The sequence below is a fragment of the Channa argus genome, chromosome 7 (assembly GCF_033026475.1).
Source record: "Channa argus isolate prfri chromosome 7, Channa argus male v1.0, whole genome shotgun sequence".
NCBI classification, from domain to species: Eukaryota; Metazoa; Chordata; class Actinopteri; order Anabantiformes; family Channidae; genus Channa; species Channa argus.
Genome location: NC_090203.1, coordinates 2,147,886 through 2,165,471, shown reverse-complemented (window position 1 = coordinate 2,165,471; position 17,586 = coordinate 2,147,886). Strand labels below are relative to the sequence as shown.

Below are 17,586 nucleotides of genomic sequence, written 5' to 3'. Positions count from 1 at the left end.
AAATAATCCTACAGTTGCAGATAATATTGCTTATTGCTTAGTGTGTCTACAGACATAATGTATTTATATCTCATTGCCAGATCCACAGTTTGCGGGTGCTGCCATAATCCCATCTTTGCAAAAGTTCAAGGAGGAGATCTACTTCTTCTTCAGTGAGATCAACAAAACAGCCAGAGTGGATGAGGAGCCATACAGGGCCCGCATAGGTCGAATCTGCACGGTAAGAAATCCCCTTTAATTTTCCTGCACGGTGTTGCAAATCCAGATTTTTGCATTTTAGTTCAAGCTTCTTAGCGTCTCAAATTGTGGCGCTTTTTACATAATTTTGACACAACGATATAGATGCCATGGTTATGTAAGAGAAAACTTATTAAAAGATAAATTACATAAAAAAAAAAAACACTGCACACCCGGAAAATTGCACATATGTTTCTTGCTTACTCTAATAACCACAGGCGCTAATTTGTGTTTCGATCATAGTTAAAGAGCAGAACAACTTGCACTAGATTCAAACCCCGGTCTCCTGTGGGAAAATCCTGTGTCTTGATGTATGAAGCTTTTTCACTTTACATAGTATGTACTTTGTTTTGAGTCGTGCGACAGCAATTTTCCCCTCTAAAATGGATAGTGGATAGATTTACACACTCGACATGGTTTCGGACACAGTCGGAGTTTCATTTTTACTTCACTTTATAAATATGTTTTCAATTCTGGAAAGTCAGACAAAGCATAAAATGAGATTTATTTTGCTGCTCTGCTGATCTTCTAAGCATTTAGCATTTCCTAACGCTGTCATCTCAAAGCAGGTGTATCCAATCAACTGTCAGCGGTAAACAGCCGCTGATGCTTTGCTTGCTGGAGGAGTTCAATAAAAAAAAAAAATTAGTATAGAAGTCCTGGTCAAATATGCAGAAAAATGCTGATCTGACTGCCTGGTGGTTGTTGTCTTCATGCAGACACGAAAATAGTTTAATGTTGTCATCAAGTCTCAACAGGAAACCAAATGTGCAATGAATATTTCCCCAAAACACCTAAGTTCAGGCCTTGTTTAGCCAGGAAATTGTTAGCCTCAGAGATATTGTCTTAGCTTCAGTCAAAAAATTAAAAGAACACACCTGACATCCAAGAAAGGGGTTTTTACAGAAACAGGACCTTTTCTGCTTTTCTTTGCTTCGGATTTGTTTCTTATTTTTGTGGAAAAAATATTGTTAGAGGGACCTGGCACAGTGAGGCTTTCTACTTTTGTTTTTCCGTTAAGTTTCTTTCGTTAATTAAATGTGCTGTGCTGTATATGCCAACTTGTCTTGGGTTCTACCTTGAAAAACAAACAATGTGCTTTGAAATTGCTGCAGGGCATCAACTGTGTAACAAACCCAGACGTGCTGATTCCGCCGTTCTACACTGAGCTACAAATATCTTGTAGCTGCACTGAAACCTCAGAGACAGAAAAGCTCTATTAGTTTTCCCAGGGTTATGGGTCGGTCTCTTATGTTTTCAGAGGACAGTAAATACATTTTAAAGTGAACAATCTGGCTGCACTTTAGTTGTCAAAGCTCTCGTATGTTCCTTGCAGGTGGATGAAGGAGGAATTAAAACCCTGCTGGCCGACTCGTGGACCACCTTCATGAAGGCCCGGGTGATGTGTGGTGCAGGCAACACTCAGCAGCAGTACAACAACATGAAGCAGGCGGTGGTGCTGACGGCACAGGACAAGAGGGGGGTCCTGTATGGCTTATTTTCCAACGCTTGGTGAGCTGGACCACCTTTTAATGTCTAACTGCACGGTGTAACTGGCTGAAAAGTAAAGAATACAAAACAGTGACTGACACTAATCCACCCACACAGCAGCACACACCACATACCAGCAACACCTCCTGACACCCACACACCCACACACAAGTTTCTCAGGTCCAATTTAGCATCGATACATTAGTTTATACTTGTTGGAGCAACCCACCAAATAATTGTCACAAAGTTAGCGAGATATCAGCTGCTATACATCTGATAACACAGATACACAACAGACTGGGATTTTCTGCAGGAGGATGCTGCCAACACTTTTGCCAAATGCATTACTTGTTAAATCTTTACAAATTTTAAAGCAAAAGTCATAGTGAGTGCTGCAGTTTGAGAAATTTAAGAGACACAAACGGGACCATACATTTATGTTGCAAGTCCGCAGGTCATGTTGCGACCTCATACCTTACGGCAAAGGTATGGAAGATATGATAGTATGTCTCACTGCAGAACAATAGAAACACAGGAAACTGGATTATCATTCATTTCATTTTCACTTTACACAACACATTTTTTTTGTTGAACTATCACATTTGCGTTTTTCCTGAAGTTCATCGCAATAGCGCACAAAAAACAGATAATTTAAAAACGAACATAATTGGATTACACAAATTAGTAAAAGGTAAACATTACTGTGTAGCGTAAGAAGAATGTTCCAAAACTTTTTAATCAAGGAGAAACTAAGTGAATTGTCTGACTTTTTAGAGGAGTGACCCTCATTTAGAAGCTGGTACAAGCCAAAACTGAAAATGGTGAGGAGCAGTAATTGAAGAGGCAGTAAGTAAAGTACGTTGCATTTATTATAATGACTTCCGAGAAGTTTAATTAGCAAGTAAGTGTTTCATGCTAAAATTGGTTGCAGATATAAAGCTATTATATAGTCATCTTGCTTCATTCTGCTGAATTGACTGTTACTGATTTGCCCCAAAAACTGCCACTGCACCTAATGCACTGACTTTAGCTTTGAGCTACTGACTGTGTCAGATAATGTGGTAAAATGTCTTTTTAAAAAAACGCTTATAAAGTGCTTTATAATGTTGCTTCTCAATCATCCATTCACACAAACACTCGCACACCGATGGCGTTGGCTGCCATGGAAGGTGCTCACCTGACCCACCGTGAGCAACTTGGGGGTTTAGTGTCTTGCCCAAGGACACATTTTCTCCTGCCTCTGCTTGTCTACTGTGCATACATTTAAAGTAGCTTCATGAAGTGCTGGGATACCAAATTTATGGCTCAAATTATGTCATTTTAAACAAAATCCTCCTATTATATGTTTTTGCAATTTCACTGTCTTCAAAATTTGCTTTGGTGTCTGACTGAACACCAAATAATGTGGTTATGCTTGCTGGGGATTATAGTTATTTACTGCTTTAGGGCCCTGAGTCATCTTCGAATTTCACATGTGCTGTTGTGGATGTAATTACTCCCTTATCTACCCTTGTCCAGGGGGAGAACAGTCATCTGTGCCTACTCAATTGAAGATATTGACCAGGCCTTCTCCACATCTAAACTAAAGGGCTACAGCAGTCAATTCGTAGGCAGCCGCCCTGGATTGGTAAGACAAGGCATCACATTTATCTTTTTTATAAAATCTTATTATTTATTCAAGTTGCCCGCCTGGTCCAAATCGACTACATCACCATCTCTTCACAGTGCGTCCGCAGAAACTCCACAGCAGGAGGTCACAACGACGTCAAGAACCTGGGGGTAATCAGATACCACCCAGAAATTGAGGATGTGATCCGGCCAGTGGGTGTGGCTCCACTTGACCTCCCCAGAGATGACCAAATCACACACACTGTGGCGGACATCGTGCTGGCGGTCAACGACGAGCACTACAGCGTCCTGTACCTTGGAACAGGTGTGTGTGCACGTACTGTGCGTTTGTTGGTGTGTCCGTGTGAAGCAACAGGTTTCTAATGAAAATCCCACAGTCTACGGACCAATAACAGCTCTCGCGACCTGCAGGTGGTACATCCACACAACCTTAAACCAGGTTTTTAAAGGTTTAAAGCATTAGGAGGGCAAGATAAACCAGTGAGTGAGGAAAGTGAGTAAGGAAAACTGTCACAAGGTCCAAATCTATTTTGCTTAAAATCTGTTCAAATGATTTCTGGCCTTCACAAGACTGTTTCTATTTGATCATAGAGACATTGCTGGGGCGCTGCTATTGCCCGTAGCAGTTACTTCAAAATTTGCCTTGCGCCTCAGGGAGATTACCATGGCAACCACCATAACTCATACACTCTAAAGTTCTCCAAAAGATGAGCGAGTGTTATCTCTCTGAGCACAGTTTTCCGTCGCTGCGGTGGATATGTGCTTGTCATTCACCGGGCATTTTTTGGGTTGGTTCTAATTTTAGTACACAAAAAAAACAATGTAGTGTGAAAGAAGACAGGATGATGGCCTCTCGCTGTGGGCTTTAAGTGTGTCACTAACAGGAGAGGAAGGATGGAGAGCTGTGAACAGTCTTGGCTCTCTGTGATGACCTAAAAAGAAACTAGAGCAGTTTGAGTTGCACTGGTACCTGAGGCCAAAGGAACAGGTTTTAATGGAGATTCACAAGGACTATTCCCTGAGTTGTGTTTTTTCCCATTTAAAAGAAACAGCCACTGGCACGTGAAGCATCGTATGTTGTCTGTTACTCCCGAATGTTTCTGCAGCTTGGACCGAATATGAGTTTGAATCCGTTCAAATCTCTCTTTTCTCCTGTTCACCGTTGCACCGGCTGTAAATATTCACAGGCCTGCAACAAGCCAAGCTCATCAATCTGCATGATTGACACCCAACCATGTCTGTGTATCTCTGCATATGATAGTAAGAAGCTGCCTTCGTGAACGAATCCAATATTTAGTGAGTGACGCAGACGGACAAACAGCTCAGCTTGATAGATGGCTGCTTTCCAACCAATCAGGTTGAGAGGGAACAGAAAGTTGGAAGCCAGTGTCCACCTGGAGACCAGATATACACAGCTCGAAGCACATTCATCTAGGTTAGCGCTAAGATATTAGTCTTCCCTGGTGATGGAAATTCCAATAAATACGCTCCACAAAGTCGAGGCCGGAGACACAAAGCACCCAGTTAATCTTGTGCAAGGAAAAAGCAGCGGCTGATATTAGTGAGGTGCCCCCCAGAGAGGAAATATCAGTCTGAGTGTCTTAAACACTAAATGTCTATGAAGAGGATGAGCTCACTCTCGGTTAACGGGTAGTTAAACCCTGCATTCACATCTGCTCTTTTTAGAAGCACTTTCAATCAAACAGCCTCAGAAAAATTGGATATTTGCATGCACGAAAATACAAAGGCTAAACCAAATGATGTAATAGCCTAGACAGTAAAATGAATGAATTTTTAGAAATATGAGAGTCTTCTTTTGTTCCACGATGCATTTTCAGGGGTTAAAATGCATTTTCAACAGCGAATGATGCTTGTAAGCACAAGAGCAGATATTCTCAGTTAGGAGTTGACCAAACCATTGTTTAGCTTCTTACATTGTCTTTACTTCATGACAGCCATTTACACCATTATCTGATTTTATTTTCCAGCTGTTATATGTGTGAAAATAGTGTGTTGATCTTTTTCATTCCACTTATTTCTCCTTCCTTAAAGACCGTGGTTCCTAAACTACCCCTCAATGCAACTCATCTCCACCACTGTCCAACACAAAATAATTAAATCAATTGATTGACATGTGATCATTTAATTTAGGGCTTTAGAATATTTAGCAATTGATCCATTTAGTCTAGTTATTAAATGCATTTGATTACTAATCGACTGGTTGATTGACTGGAATTATTTGCATATACTCTACAGTAGTTCGGCTTTTTGTTCTCCACCCTTTCATGTAACCAAAGGCTGTATTTTACTCTTAGAGTATGTTGCGGTTATGGAGCCTTTAGGCTTGACTTTCATTTGTCCCTGTATTTTCTGCATATTTTTGTCTGAGCGTATCTCTCTTTGCTACGTATTCCGCTGATCGAAGCTGCTCAACACTTAAAAGCTCAAGTAGTGTGACTAGACTGTGGGTGCCACTCTCAAGGACACCTTAATGGTGGCTGCCATGAAAGTAGAGAACATTACTCATCTAATTTCCTCTCATCTAATTTCCCCACCCACAGAGCCACACATTTTGTTTATTCTAGTCACAGTTGTCTGGCACAGGGATGTATTAGAGGCTAAAGGAATGCACTTTAAAATGTTGACCTAGAACAAATGGACAGGGAGGTACCGTGCAGGCTATAGAGTCCTAATTAGTTAAATGGCTTACTGTATATTCCGGGTTTTTGAACCTATCCTGCTGGTCTCAGTGGGACTATCACGATGAGACGTTCTGACAGATTGCTGCACGATTTGACAAAGTGAGTTTCTCTGTCTTTTGATCACCAGCCAGCAAATAATTCAGCAGAATTTATGCATATCATAACCAGCCCTTTCAATCTCTGTTATCTGGAAAATATGGCAGACGGGGCTTTTCACTGCAAGCAGTTGAAAAAGGCGGCAATTTCAATGAAGTTAATGCAGAGGTTGTGTTTGACTTTGACTTTATCACCAAGTGAAATAAAATAATCTGAAACGGGGCGGATTTTACCAAGCCAAGATCGGCCCTAAAGACAAAGACATTATTCCGTTGTTTTGAACTATATGCTAATGTTAGGATGCTAAAATTATATTTTTTTTTACTGAGTAACAGATACAGTTTAAATTGTAGAGACGTAAAATTTTTAATAATAAATATACTTATGTAAATTGCAACCAAAAACATATTTGTTACCTTATTTTCAGTAAATGGTACTTCCACCCCTGAACGATATGAATAATAGCTAATCATAACTAGTATAGATACTGTATATTATCAGTCGTCAGGTTGCTGTCATAGCAAAGCAGAGTTTCTGAACCTGAATCCCATCCCATAGGAATCTATCCAGTAAGTGTTAAGAAAGCGAAATCTTAAATGCTGTTTTACCAAATTCAGTGTGAGACTTTGGGACATTAAACAAGACGGAGTTTTGAGATCTCAGATTAGAGGCACAAACAGGATTTGTAAGGACCCCCAAATATAAAGGGAGCAGCTTTACGCTGGCTTTACACACAAACATCAGCCAATGATCTCCATACACTAAGTACAGAATATAACTTAAAATAACACCCAGTGATAAATCTGAGAGCACAGTGAAAAACGGTCTCTATGGCTTTGAGACACTCAGCTGAGGTTTGCAAATACACAATATTACAGTTATCTATAAGTTTAGAAATGCAGAAGGTGCCAACTTTCTTCTTGCTAAAAAAGAGAAGCGATGCTTGTTAGAGAGGTAAAGTACAAGTTTCAATCTCAGTTTTTTGATGAGGTTGTCAAGATGAGGTCTGAAAGACAGAATCATTAATTCAAACCCAAGATACTTCAACAAACAGAATTTTCAATTGGTTTGCTTTAGTTGTTTCAAGTTGCCAATAATTTGAGATGAGGACAATGTACGTTTACTTTTGTCTGCATTTATTGAAAGCTTAAGCTCACTGAGCTCTGACTGAATACAATTAAATGCTGTTTGCAGCTTCCCAAGAGCATCATCAGCATGAGCATCATCAACAGTAGGAACTAGAGAATACATATCTGTGTCATCAGCTTAAAAATTCAAATGTACCTTTCTAACGGTTAGGCTGAGTTCATTAGTATAAATATTAAGTAAAAGGGAATAGTTTAAATCCCTGGATCGTGAGGATGATCTTGAACCACACTGCACAAGACTAATAAAATTCATGCCGTAGATGCTCTGATTGCGCTTAAGAGATTACATGTAACAATCATTTTTATGTCACTGACCTGTTGAAACACTTTGATTATTATAAGCTTGGAATACAGTTTAATAATGTATCCAGCTTGTCTGATGTTTCAGTATCTGGTATTTTGCTTGTGCTAGAAGAAAAGAGAAGGCTGAAGCTGCACTGCCAATTGGAAAAAATAAAGCAGGTGAAGAGGTATGAAAGGTTGTAGGCCACTGAGAGCCAGAGGAGAAACCAAAGCAGTCAGTGTGTTGATGTTGGGGACTGTTGGAAATGAAACACACGAATGGGCAGCAGTGGATGTTCTTTTCCCGCTGTAACTTGCTGACAGATTAAAAACCAGAAGAAGGAAAGCTGTTTAGACCATCTCAGTCCTGGAAGCAATAACGCAGTAAGCCTCCCTCAGGGATGGGGGAAAAAAATGTCAGACATACACTTGTTTCAAGTTGATTTTATGTTTGAGATCAGAAGCTGTTTTCTCTTCACGCAGTTCGAAGTGGCAGTAGCTTAAAGGTTGGAGAGGCAAACCAAGGTGGGAGGTGGCGTCCAGCTGGGGGAAAAGTATGAGCTGGGTAAATGCAGGTTAATGTGTACAAGTTGTACATCAGAGAAAAGGGAAATAGACCCTGTTAGCAAAAGAAGGCAACTTCAAATCTGTAGTCCTGCTGGAAAAATGTGTGTATTGGCTGATGGCCGTCTGTCCAACAGTCAGTACATCTAGACATGCTGTCTTGCTTTCAGTGTCTCTGGACTTATTCGCTTGCTTTGGATAAAAGTATGTACCGAATGACCAAATGTTACTGTAAAATGGAGCTGGGGATGAGTTTACTGTCGAAAACAATGTATAGTATGTGCTCAGCAGACTCTCCCTGCTTATATAAAACAGATGCTGCACGATTTCAGCATTGTCCCCGGTTTGTCCCCTCAAAAGGTCTTGCTGCTGTCTTTGTGCTGATGCACTGTTTTGATTTTTAAAAAAAATAGCTGTAGACAGAATTAAAGAATAAGAATAAACCAGATGAAAAGGGAAGTGTTATCTGACTACAGAGAAAAACTGTCTTGAAGTTTATGAAAAAGAGACAAGGTTTCAAGACAAAAGAAGTCTAAGTGACAGCAAGAACCAGCCAACCTAATTACAAATGAGAAAGTGCCTCACGGAGGGAGCATTCAGGAAATGAAGATTTTTAGATAAAGATATCACTGTAATCACATTTTCACAGTGGGGGAGGCAAAATAGTGCGAGACGTGGAAAATCAACTAGAGTGCATTTCTGCACAGACCCATGTCATTTGAAATGCAATGAGGCAGAAAACACAAATAGTCCAATGAAATTGCCCCAACACTCAGACTCACAGCTACAAAACATCCCCCTCAACTTTCAAAATCTGCTGCAAGTGGGACGGGATTTTTCAAGTTTTAACAAAGATGTTTGTGAGTAGGTTGCTGTGCTCTGTTCAAAAAATTGGAGAAGCCAAATTATGACGCAGCTCGTAATAAAGTAATGAAGGAGCTAAATGTCCCAATAATGTGCCTCATGTTTGAATGGCAGGCTGCTAATAAAGCGATGCTTCAGCTAGTTAAATAAATCCTAAAGGTGCCTGTTACGTCGATGTAATATGCGAAAGAACACAGCAGAACAAAGCAGCACAGACATTATCTGTCGCCTTCTAACGAGAACATGTTGGAAAATCCTGTCGTGCTGACCCAAGCTCCCAGCTTAAGCATCTCCAAACAAGAGCTTCTCGATCCAAATACTACCAGTAGTCTGTTGTACGTGTCTTTTGGACAACGCACACTGTTTAGGACAGTATTCTGTCCTTTGTTGGTCTGTCCAAGCAGTTAACAGCTCTGTTAGTAACAGTCCGAGTTTATATCTGCCGACACTTCTGTTTCTGCTGCTAATTTAGAAGCTAAATGTAAAAGGCACTTCTCATTCACCTGTTCACACTCACAGGCTTTTTTTGATGGAACTTAAAATTGTCTACATACCAAACCCATCTGTGAAAAACTAGCACACACCAGCGGACATAGCTATTGTCCTGGAATCTGCAAGAGCCTAGAAAATGTAGGTTCCCGAGCATTTGTCTGCTTTCCCAGTTGTTAAGGTCAGAAGAAAAGTTCTAGGACATGATCCAAACTGGTCTGAACTTCTTTACTTCATCTCCCCACGAAGCGCCACCTGCTGATATTGTATTACTGTAGCCAGAACTGTGGTTTGGCTTTATTCATTGGCGTTTAAGAAAAAAAGTAAAATTTCACATTTCTACTTGCCAGAGAAACTGTGTCTTCGCAAATGCATGTTCAAAAAAATTCTAGTCTATAGTTTTGCTTTTGGCCTTCCAGCCTAGCTTGAGAGTGGATGGCATCCAAGTCAAACTCATGTACAGTATTTATAAAACACTCTGGGAAGCACAACAAGGGCTGCAACTCAGGCAAGAGAAAGAAAGAAAGAACCAGAGTTTTGAAATGTATTACCAAGAATCTATGCATTTGTTTGTGTGCAAACACACAAAGAATGTGCGCATCTTTTTTTGTATGTGTGCACTTTCAGATGAATGTAGAAGACCGCAGACCTGTGATCCATTACCCAACTCCATTTACTGTGTCTTCTCATTCTTTGTTTCTACAGAACAAGGCAAAGTTCTTAAAGTACTTCACACCAGTGAAGGAGTCTTCATCATATCTCAGTACTCTCTGTTTCACAACGAGGGACCCGTTCTAAGCATGGCCATCGACTCTCAAAAGGTATGAACACCTCATTAATGTCAAAGTGAAAACTTATACAAAATACTTTATATATATTAATATTTTGCAGCATTAATTTTACCCTCTACCTTTTACAAGCCTTCCAGGCCCAGCTGCCAATAACCATCCCCACAGCATGATGCTGCCACCACTATGTTTCACAGTGGGGATGGTGTGTTTGCGGTTGTGTGCAGTTTTTGGTGTCTGCCAAGCAAAGCGTCCTGTCTGATGGCCAAAAAGCACCATTTTGGTCTCATCAGACCAAAGAACCTTCTTCCACTTGACCACGGAGTCTCCCACATGCCTCTGGCGAACTCAAGTTGTGATTTAACACGAATTATTTTTTTAACAGTGGCTTTCTCCTTGCAAGTTTCTCATGAAGCTTTGACTGGTGAAGAACCAACAGTTGTTGTATGAGCATTCTCTCCCATCTCAGCTGCTTGTAACGCCCTCAGAGAAATCATCAGTGTGTTGGTGGCCTCTCTCTAGTCTCCTCCTTTCATGGTCACTTTGTCAGGACGGCCTTTTCTTGGCAGATTTAGACATGTGTCACATTGCTTCCATTTCTTAAAGATGGATTTCACTTAACTCCCGGGGATGTTCAGAGCCTTGGAGTTTTTTTATATCTGTCCCCTGACTTATGCTTGTGAATGACCTGTTCTCTGAGTTGCTCGGAGTGTTGTCTTCATGATCTAATGGTAACCGGGAATAATGATTAACCAGTGGCTGGACCTTCAAGACACAGGTGTCTTTATACTGCAATCACATGAGAAATATTCACTTCATTCAGATGATCCCCATTTCACTGTGTGAATACTAGCACCAAAGGGCTCGACCTCTTTTGGATTAGGTCAGGCATTTTAAAGGGGGTGAACATTTATGCAAACCCTTATTTCACTCTACATATTTTTATTTAATTGGTGTTACTTGAAACCTGTTTTTACTTTGACATTAATGAGGTATTTTTCTGAAAGATCTTGTTAAAGTCGCCACCTTACATTGTCCATAATTGATTAAATGTCGATAATAGGTTGACTTATCTAACGGGGTGAATACTTTTTATAGGCACTGTACCTACAAAGCCAGCAGCCTCTAGTCTCCGTTAGTCAAAAGAAAATGGGACAGAATTTGTTTTGTACTTTTAAAACAAATTCAGACATTCAGGGCTTTTCAAAAAAAATTAAGGCCTTATGAAAGAATGGTCTCACTCTGCACTTTGGATCATGTTAGATGAGCCAATTTCAAAGTTATGTTTCCAAGAAGAATTGTTCAAGGGAACAAATAATGACAAAATTAAAAATTTTCATCCTTTGGCATTTCGTCTTTTATTTCTGTTATTGAATGCACAAAATTAAAAATTTGAATTTCTAACATTAATGGCTATGGGCCTAGTTGCTCAATAAATGAATATGTTAATGAATATGTGAATAAATGGGCTTGTAGGGATGAATGAAGCCCTGTATGAAAATGTTAAACATTTTTATTCATGACAGAGTAACATAGCATAGTGCATCCTTTCATTCTTAGGGACACCTGTATGTTGGTACAGCAATGGAGATCCAGAGGCTGCCTCTGGCTGACTGCGGTCGCTATGGCGACACGTGCAGAGAGTGCATTCTTTCCCGGGATCCATACTGCGGCTGGGACAAGGCCAGGAGGAAGTGCATCGCCATCCCGCCTGGATACAACGTCACGTCTGAGTATGATTAGAAATTATGTCATTGCTGCAGAGCTATTGGCTGTTTTTTACATGAGCTGACAAGATAGGAGAGGGGGCACTCATTAATAATTACCCCCCCCAAAAAAACACGCGTTGCATTCTGACTGATCATTGGCCAGGAGTTGATGAAAATGATCTGCAGCTCAACAAAAAAAAAACATGATTATGCAACGCATACGTAGCTAATATCAGCTACATGACTGCATCTTTCTCATTCAGTAAATTGCTCTGGCTCCAACTTCAAGAAAGAATAGGAAAATCAATCATTCGCTGTAATAAGCCTCTGACTCATTTTCCCACTCTGACATTGTTGAATTATTTGTCTTTGCCTGTTTTTAATTTGCGAGTAACAGTAGGTTGATGTGAAGGCTCATAAGCCATTTGTGAAACTATTTAATGCTGCTAATTTGTCCCCTCTATTATTTTCCAACAGGGCAATCGTTCAGAATCTGGACCATTCCAACTCCTCGGTTTGTGGGGAAGCTGCGGGTGAGTCCTTATCTCCTCTCTTCCACTCTCTCTGGATCTTAATTAAACCAAAACAGGAACCTTTCTGAGCGGCTACAGTAAAAAGATGATTATCATATAATTGAGCTGAGTCCAAAAACCCACAGGGAGAGATTTTTTTTTTCTCTTTTTCTTTTTTCTCATTTCATGTCTTGCCCTGTTCGAAAGCTCACAACCCAGTTATGACCTTAACTAATCATGACAATTACTCCCGTCCAAAGGGAACTATCTCCTTAAGTGATCGGATTTTAACATTACATTTGTTTCTGCTCGTGTCCGTGGTGCCACTTGTCCTCACAGTGGATACAGTAATAAGTTTTGGATCACTTTCCTGGAATTTACAGTAATAATGCAACGTGCTTTAATCTTTTGACTGATATCTTGGAGCAAAGGATTCTCAATGCTGCTATACTGTAGTTACTGCTTCTATAGCTACCGGGTTTTCCAGCAATGCTATGTTTTGACGTTCTCACAAGCGTCAATCGTTTGGATTCAAACTCGAGACATGAAGGTGAAGATTTTATGAAGGGGAAAAATGGCCAAGAGGGTGTTACAAAGTTTCCAGGAAGATAAAACTGATACAACAGGGGGCAGCGGAGGCCTAAAGGTTTAAGAACGTTAAAGGTGCAGGACCAGCCTAAATGACACCAGTGCTCATCGTATACGTCAGCAGTTGTGACATCATATTTGGTGCACAGAATAAACTACATACAGTGCACTTAAAAAGCTAAACACCTGAAATGCACAGCACTGTACAGTCAATGTGATGGCTCCATTATAACTTACTGTGAGGCAAAAGAGGGCAGCACCCTCATCCATTATTGATCCATGCAGAATGGGAACAATGGAGCAGCATTGTTCTTGTTCTGCAGTGTAGCTTGATAGTCTTCGAAATATACTGCAGAGGGGGATTCATGCTAATGCCCATGTAGCCTACACATGTTGAAAGCTGCTATGTTTTGTAAAGGTCGATAAGTAATGATTACGTAGCGGCTATTTGGCAAAAGCTTTTTTTGTGTGTGCTATTTTTTTAAGTACTGAGGCTCTACTCTGTACTCTGAGGCTAAATAGTAACAAGGGATGAATGTCGGTCTCAATCAATTACTGTACAATTATCACAGCATGGTTTTCAATTCTCAATAATATGGCAAAATAAGGGCAAACTTTTCTTGCATTTTTAATCCCAAAGAACCATGTAACATTTGTGTTTAATTTTATTTTAATTTTTTTTTGTCCTTGTGGCTTATCCCGTCAGTGCAGGGTCGTTGTTTTTACACCGGTTGCCCTTCCTGTCGCAACCCTCCCCAATTTCTACCGGGCTTGGGTCGGCGCTGCACAGCTGGCGATGGGGAAACACAACCATGTAACATACAGACCACAAATAAGATTGTTGGTATTAGGAGAAAAAACAATTTAAAGTCGTCTGTTCCATCATTTAATGTCAGAGCTGGTGAAACTGAGTGGGTGGTGCAGTAGTGTGGATTTCGATTTTCTAATGCAAAGTTCTTCTATTTATTACAGCTGACCTAAAACCTTTAAAAACAGCTCAGTGTCACTAATCCTTTTGCAAAAATCACGGGTGAATTACAGCAGTGACGTGGCCTGAGGCCAAAAATAACAGCCCGGGGAGCCTCACAATTTTAGTTGATAGTATGTTTTACTGGTGCATTTTGCAATTAGATATATCTAAGCAGCTAATAAATAAGGGGAATGAAGCCCCGAGGTAGTTGGTAATCCAGCCTTGGAAAAGGTCTACAAAACAATTTGTGTTTCAAGCAGCAAATCTAAAAATGACCTGAACATGACTTCAGCAGCCACGGAGAAAGGTGCACTCATTAATTACTGCATTTAATGTTTAAAAATTAATACTGCGCACAGTCGACTTTAATTTCAGTTCCTTGTCAACACTGCCAACTTGAAATTATTAACTTTGGTAATTAATAATTTGTCTGGTGTGTTCATACAGCCCTGAAGCAGCGTCGCACTTCCCCCCAAGAAGTGCTGGTGCAGTCCAACACCACGGTCTTTCTCCCTTGCCCAGTGCGCTCCTTCCACGCCACCTACCGCTGGGAGAAGGATAACTGTGTTAAGAAGTACCCCTGCATCTTCTCCGGGGACTTCTGCGTCCTCGGGCCGGTTGTGGACACGCCCCTAAAAGAAGGCATCTTCCGCTGCATGGCCACCGAGGACGGATTCAAGGTGGAGGTTATCTCCTTCCGGCTGAGGAACGACGGCTGGCTCCTGGCCGCCTCCCTGGCCTTCACCGTGGGGCCGTCGCTGCTGCTCGCCGGGGCTACCCTTTGGCTCCATTAACTGCAGCTAATGCTAATGCTAACCCCTCATCCTTACTGGCTTCCAACGACAGAAAAGACGAGGAGCCACTGTTAGGAGGTTAGGTTCGCAGAGCATTGAAGTACATGGTTGCATTGTGAAGATGCTGATTCATATCGATTTTTAGAGTTCGTAAAATATTAGTGAATGATGGATTGAGGTTTGTATTTTTAGTGTAACGCAAGAGATCTGCAGCTGCAGCATTCTTAGCAAGATCCGAGCTGGGAAATGCCTACATTATTTTATTCAAACTAAAGTGACTAGGAGTTATTGTCCATGCATTGACCGACCTTGTGCGTTCAAAATTAATTCAACCATAATTATGTGCTTTGCGAACCTTTCTTCTCTGTTTAAAAAAAAAGAAACATATCCTATGTGAAAAGACACCAATACCAGGCCAATTCTTTTTGACATTTCTCTCCCTTTTTTGAAATTGACTTACTTGTGCTTCTTTGTGAGTATGTAAACCTTTAATACCACTCTTACATGACCGTCCATCTTATGAAACTTTGTTGGTATAGCTCATTAGTACTTAGAAAAATGTCTGGTATTGAGATTTAAAAAGCCTTAACACTTCTGGGACATAAACTCCTAAGCACAATTTTGCAGTCGAGGCAGAATACTGCAGACTCGGTTGGACTTGGCGCTATAATTAGTGCAGCTGAGTCTTACAACATCGCTGGGAGGAAGTGTCAGCTTTTTTGACAGGAAGTAGGTGGATGGGCAAGAGCTCATTCTCGAACATCACTGTGTCTCAGCACCTCCTCCTCAGACGAGGCAGTTTCTCGAACCTTTTTATCAGATGGTATCAGACATCGTTATTACGCCTTGTTCACAGCTTTGTCCGTTGTTTTGGGGGGTTTTTTTTCACTCACCATCGTCGTTTCTCTTCCCCAGACCATTAGATCGAAAGTCTCACACTTACTAGATGTGAAAAAGTCAACATCGCCAACAACTCCTTCGGGAAAAAAAGGAGTTGCTTAATGTTAACCGTGAAGACAAAAATGCCTTCAAAAGTTTTCAACAAACGTAAAACCATTAAAATTCATAGATTCAATACTTCTGTTCCTGGTTCTTTTGTTAGATCGTTTATTGTAAAGTAATGGTGGTTGCAACTTTTCTGCTAATTGTGGGTACGTTGGTGGCATGTCATTAGCAGAAAAATCCCAGTCACCAATTTTTGAGAAAGTCGACGACAACAAAGAGCCAGTTTGCCGCAAATGGCGTCCAGTTTCTGTCAACGTGACGATGCGTAAAGATGTGAACAAGGTGTTGCGCTATAGAAATTCGAATAACCACAAGCTTGCATCACCACAAGGGCAGATGAAGCTGAATGGAACTGCAAAGTAGAACTGCATCTCATAGTTTGCCAGGATTTAAAAAGAAAAAGGCTTGTGTGGATCTGTGAAGTATGTTCTGTATTGCTCTGCAGATGCTGTTTTCTACCATTGCTGCCTACGTACGTGTCAGTTTGTGTTGATGGTTTGGGTTTTTACGCCATAGTTAAAATGTCACATGGATCCATTGACTGCTCTGCCTGTTTCCCCAGGGACATCAGTGCAAGCAGACAAGCAAATAGTTATTTTTCGTACTTGTATATTCATGCTGTGAAACAAGAGGCTTGACAGATTCCACCAAAACGCTTCACTAACGCACAGCAGCAAACACAACCACCAGTTAGAACTCAACTTAAAGTCAATGCTACAAACGCACCTGCAAGCGTCATCCTTTTATTTCTCCTTGGATGCCACAAAATGAATGAGGAGGTGGAGTAAATGTAAAAAGAGAGTTAAACAGCATGGACCTGTTTTCTGAATTCTGATCAGCTGACTGAATAAATAGGTTTGTGCCAGCCGTGATAAATTATGCAGTGGATTAGCTTGTCCTCCACAGCTTGGAGAATTATCACTCAGTGGTGTTACATAAATCTGCCCGTGCCGATCCTTCCTCGGTACGGCTACCGAGTCATTAATAACTAATTAGACGATGGAGATGGCCGTCCATGCACGGTGTAAAGAATTTATTTCACGGCGTCGGGGATCTGAACATTACGCTTGTTCTCCTGTTCCAGTGTTGCGCTCTCAGCACGGTTGCGTGTTGCTGCTCGGGGATCTGCTTGCTTTCTGCATTGCACTGACGCAGACTGCTGACTGTGCCAAGAAGAGCGAACTAACAAAAAAAAAACAAAAACGAAGAAGCTACGTTGAGCCCCCTCATTCGCCTGCTGCCTTTTTATTTTCTCCGGTGTGCATTTGCAAAGCTCCTTCATTCCTTACTGTGCGTGATGTTTGGTGCCAGATGAGACCTGGGCACACGTATAGCATCAGTCTTCCTCACCATCACAACTCATACTGAAGGTCTAACATGCATTTGTGCCTTTGTGTCACTGTGCGAACACCAGCCACCAGCCATGTGCTGGTAAACATGTAGTAGAGGTTGTTAACAAGCTAAATGTTGCCAGAGACTTTTGGCAGGAATTAGTTTGACATGCTCTGAGGAATTCTGCTGTATACTCTCCTTTATACTCTAACTTCTTCTGCTGTGTGTGTGTGTGTGTGTGTGTGACGTGGTTTGACTCCGAAAAATCTAGTCTGGTCCCTTAAAAAAGGCCTGTGCCTATTGAAAACTGTAAAATAGGCTTCATCACTGTGTCTATATGATATCTTGAGAGACTCCTCAGCAGAAAAACAGTATCACGCACACGT

General features: G+C 41.0%; 1 protein-coding gene across 2 annotated transcripts in view; it reads left to right on the top strand.

The window, feature by feature from the left end:
* si:ch211-113g11.6 (uncharacterized protein LOC559008 homolog) overlaps positions 1 to 17,071 on the top strand; it is a 33,139-nt gene extending 16,068 nt beyond the window's left edge. For both annotated transcript variants that reach the window (XM_067511061.1, XM_067511062.1), the window contains 8 exons: positions 81 to 220; positions 1,574 to 1,749; positions 3,247 to 3,355; positions 3,454 to 3,661; positions 10,208 to 10,323; positions 11,851 to 12,023; positions 12,477 to 12,532; positions 14,517 to 17,071. In XM_067511061.1, coding sequence (XP_067367162.1) covers positions 81 to 220; positions 1,574 to 1,749; positions 3,247 to 3,355; positions 3,454 to 3,661; positions 10,208 to 10,323; positions 11,851 to 12,023; positions 12,477 to 12,532; positions 14,517 to 14,863 — 1,325 coding nt within the window. In that variant the 3' untranslated portion in view covers positions 14,864 to 17,071. The remainder of the gene's footprint in view (positions 1 to 80; positions 221 to 1,573; positions 1,750 to 3,246; positions 3,356 to 3,453; positions 3,662 to 10,207; positions 10,324 to 11,850; positions 12,024 to 12,476; positions 12,533 to 14,516) is intronic.
* The last annotated feature ends 515 nt before the right edge of the window (positions 17,072 to 17,586 follow it).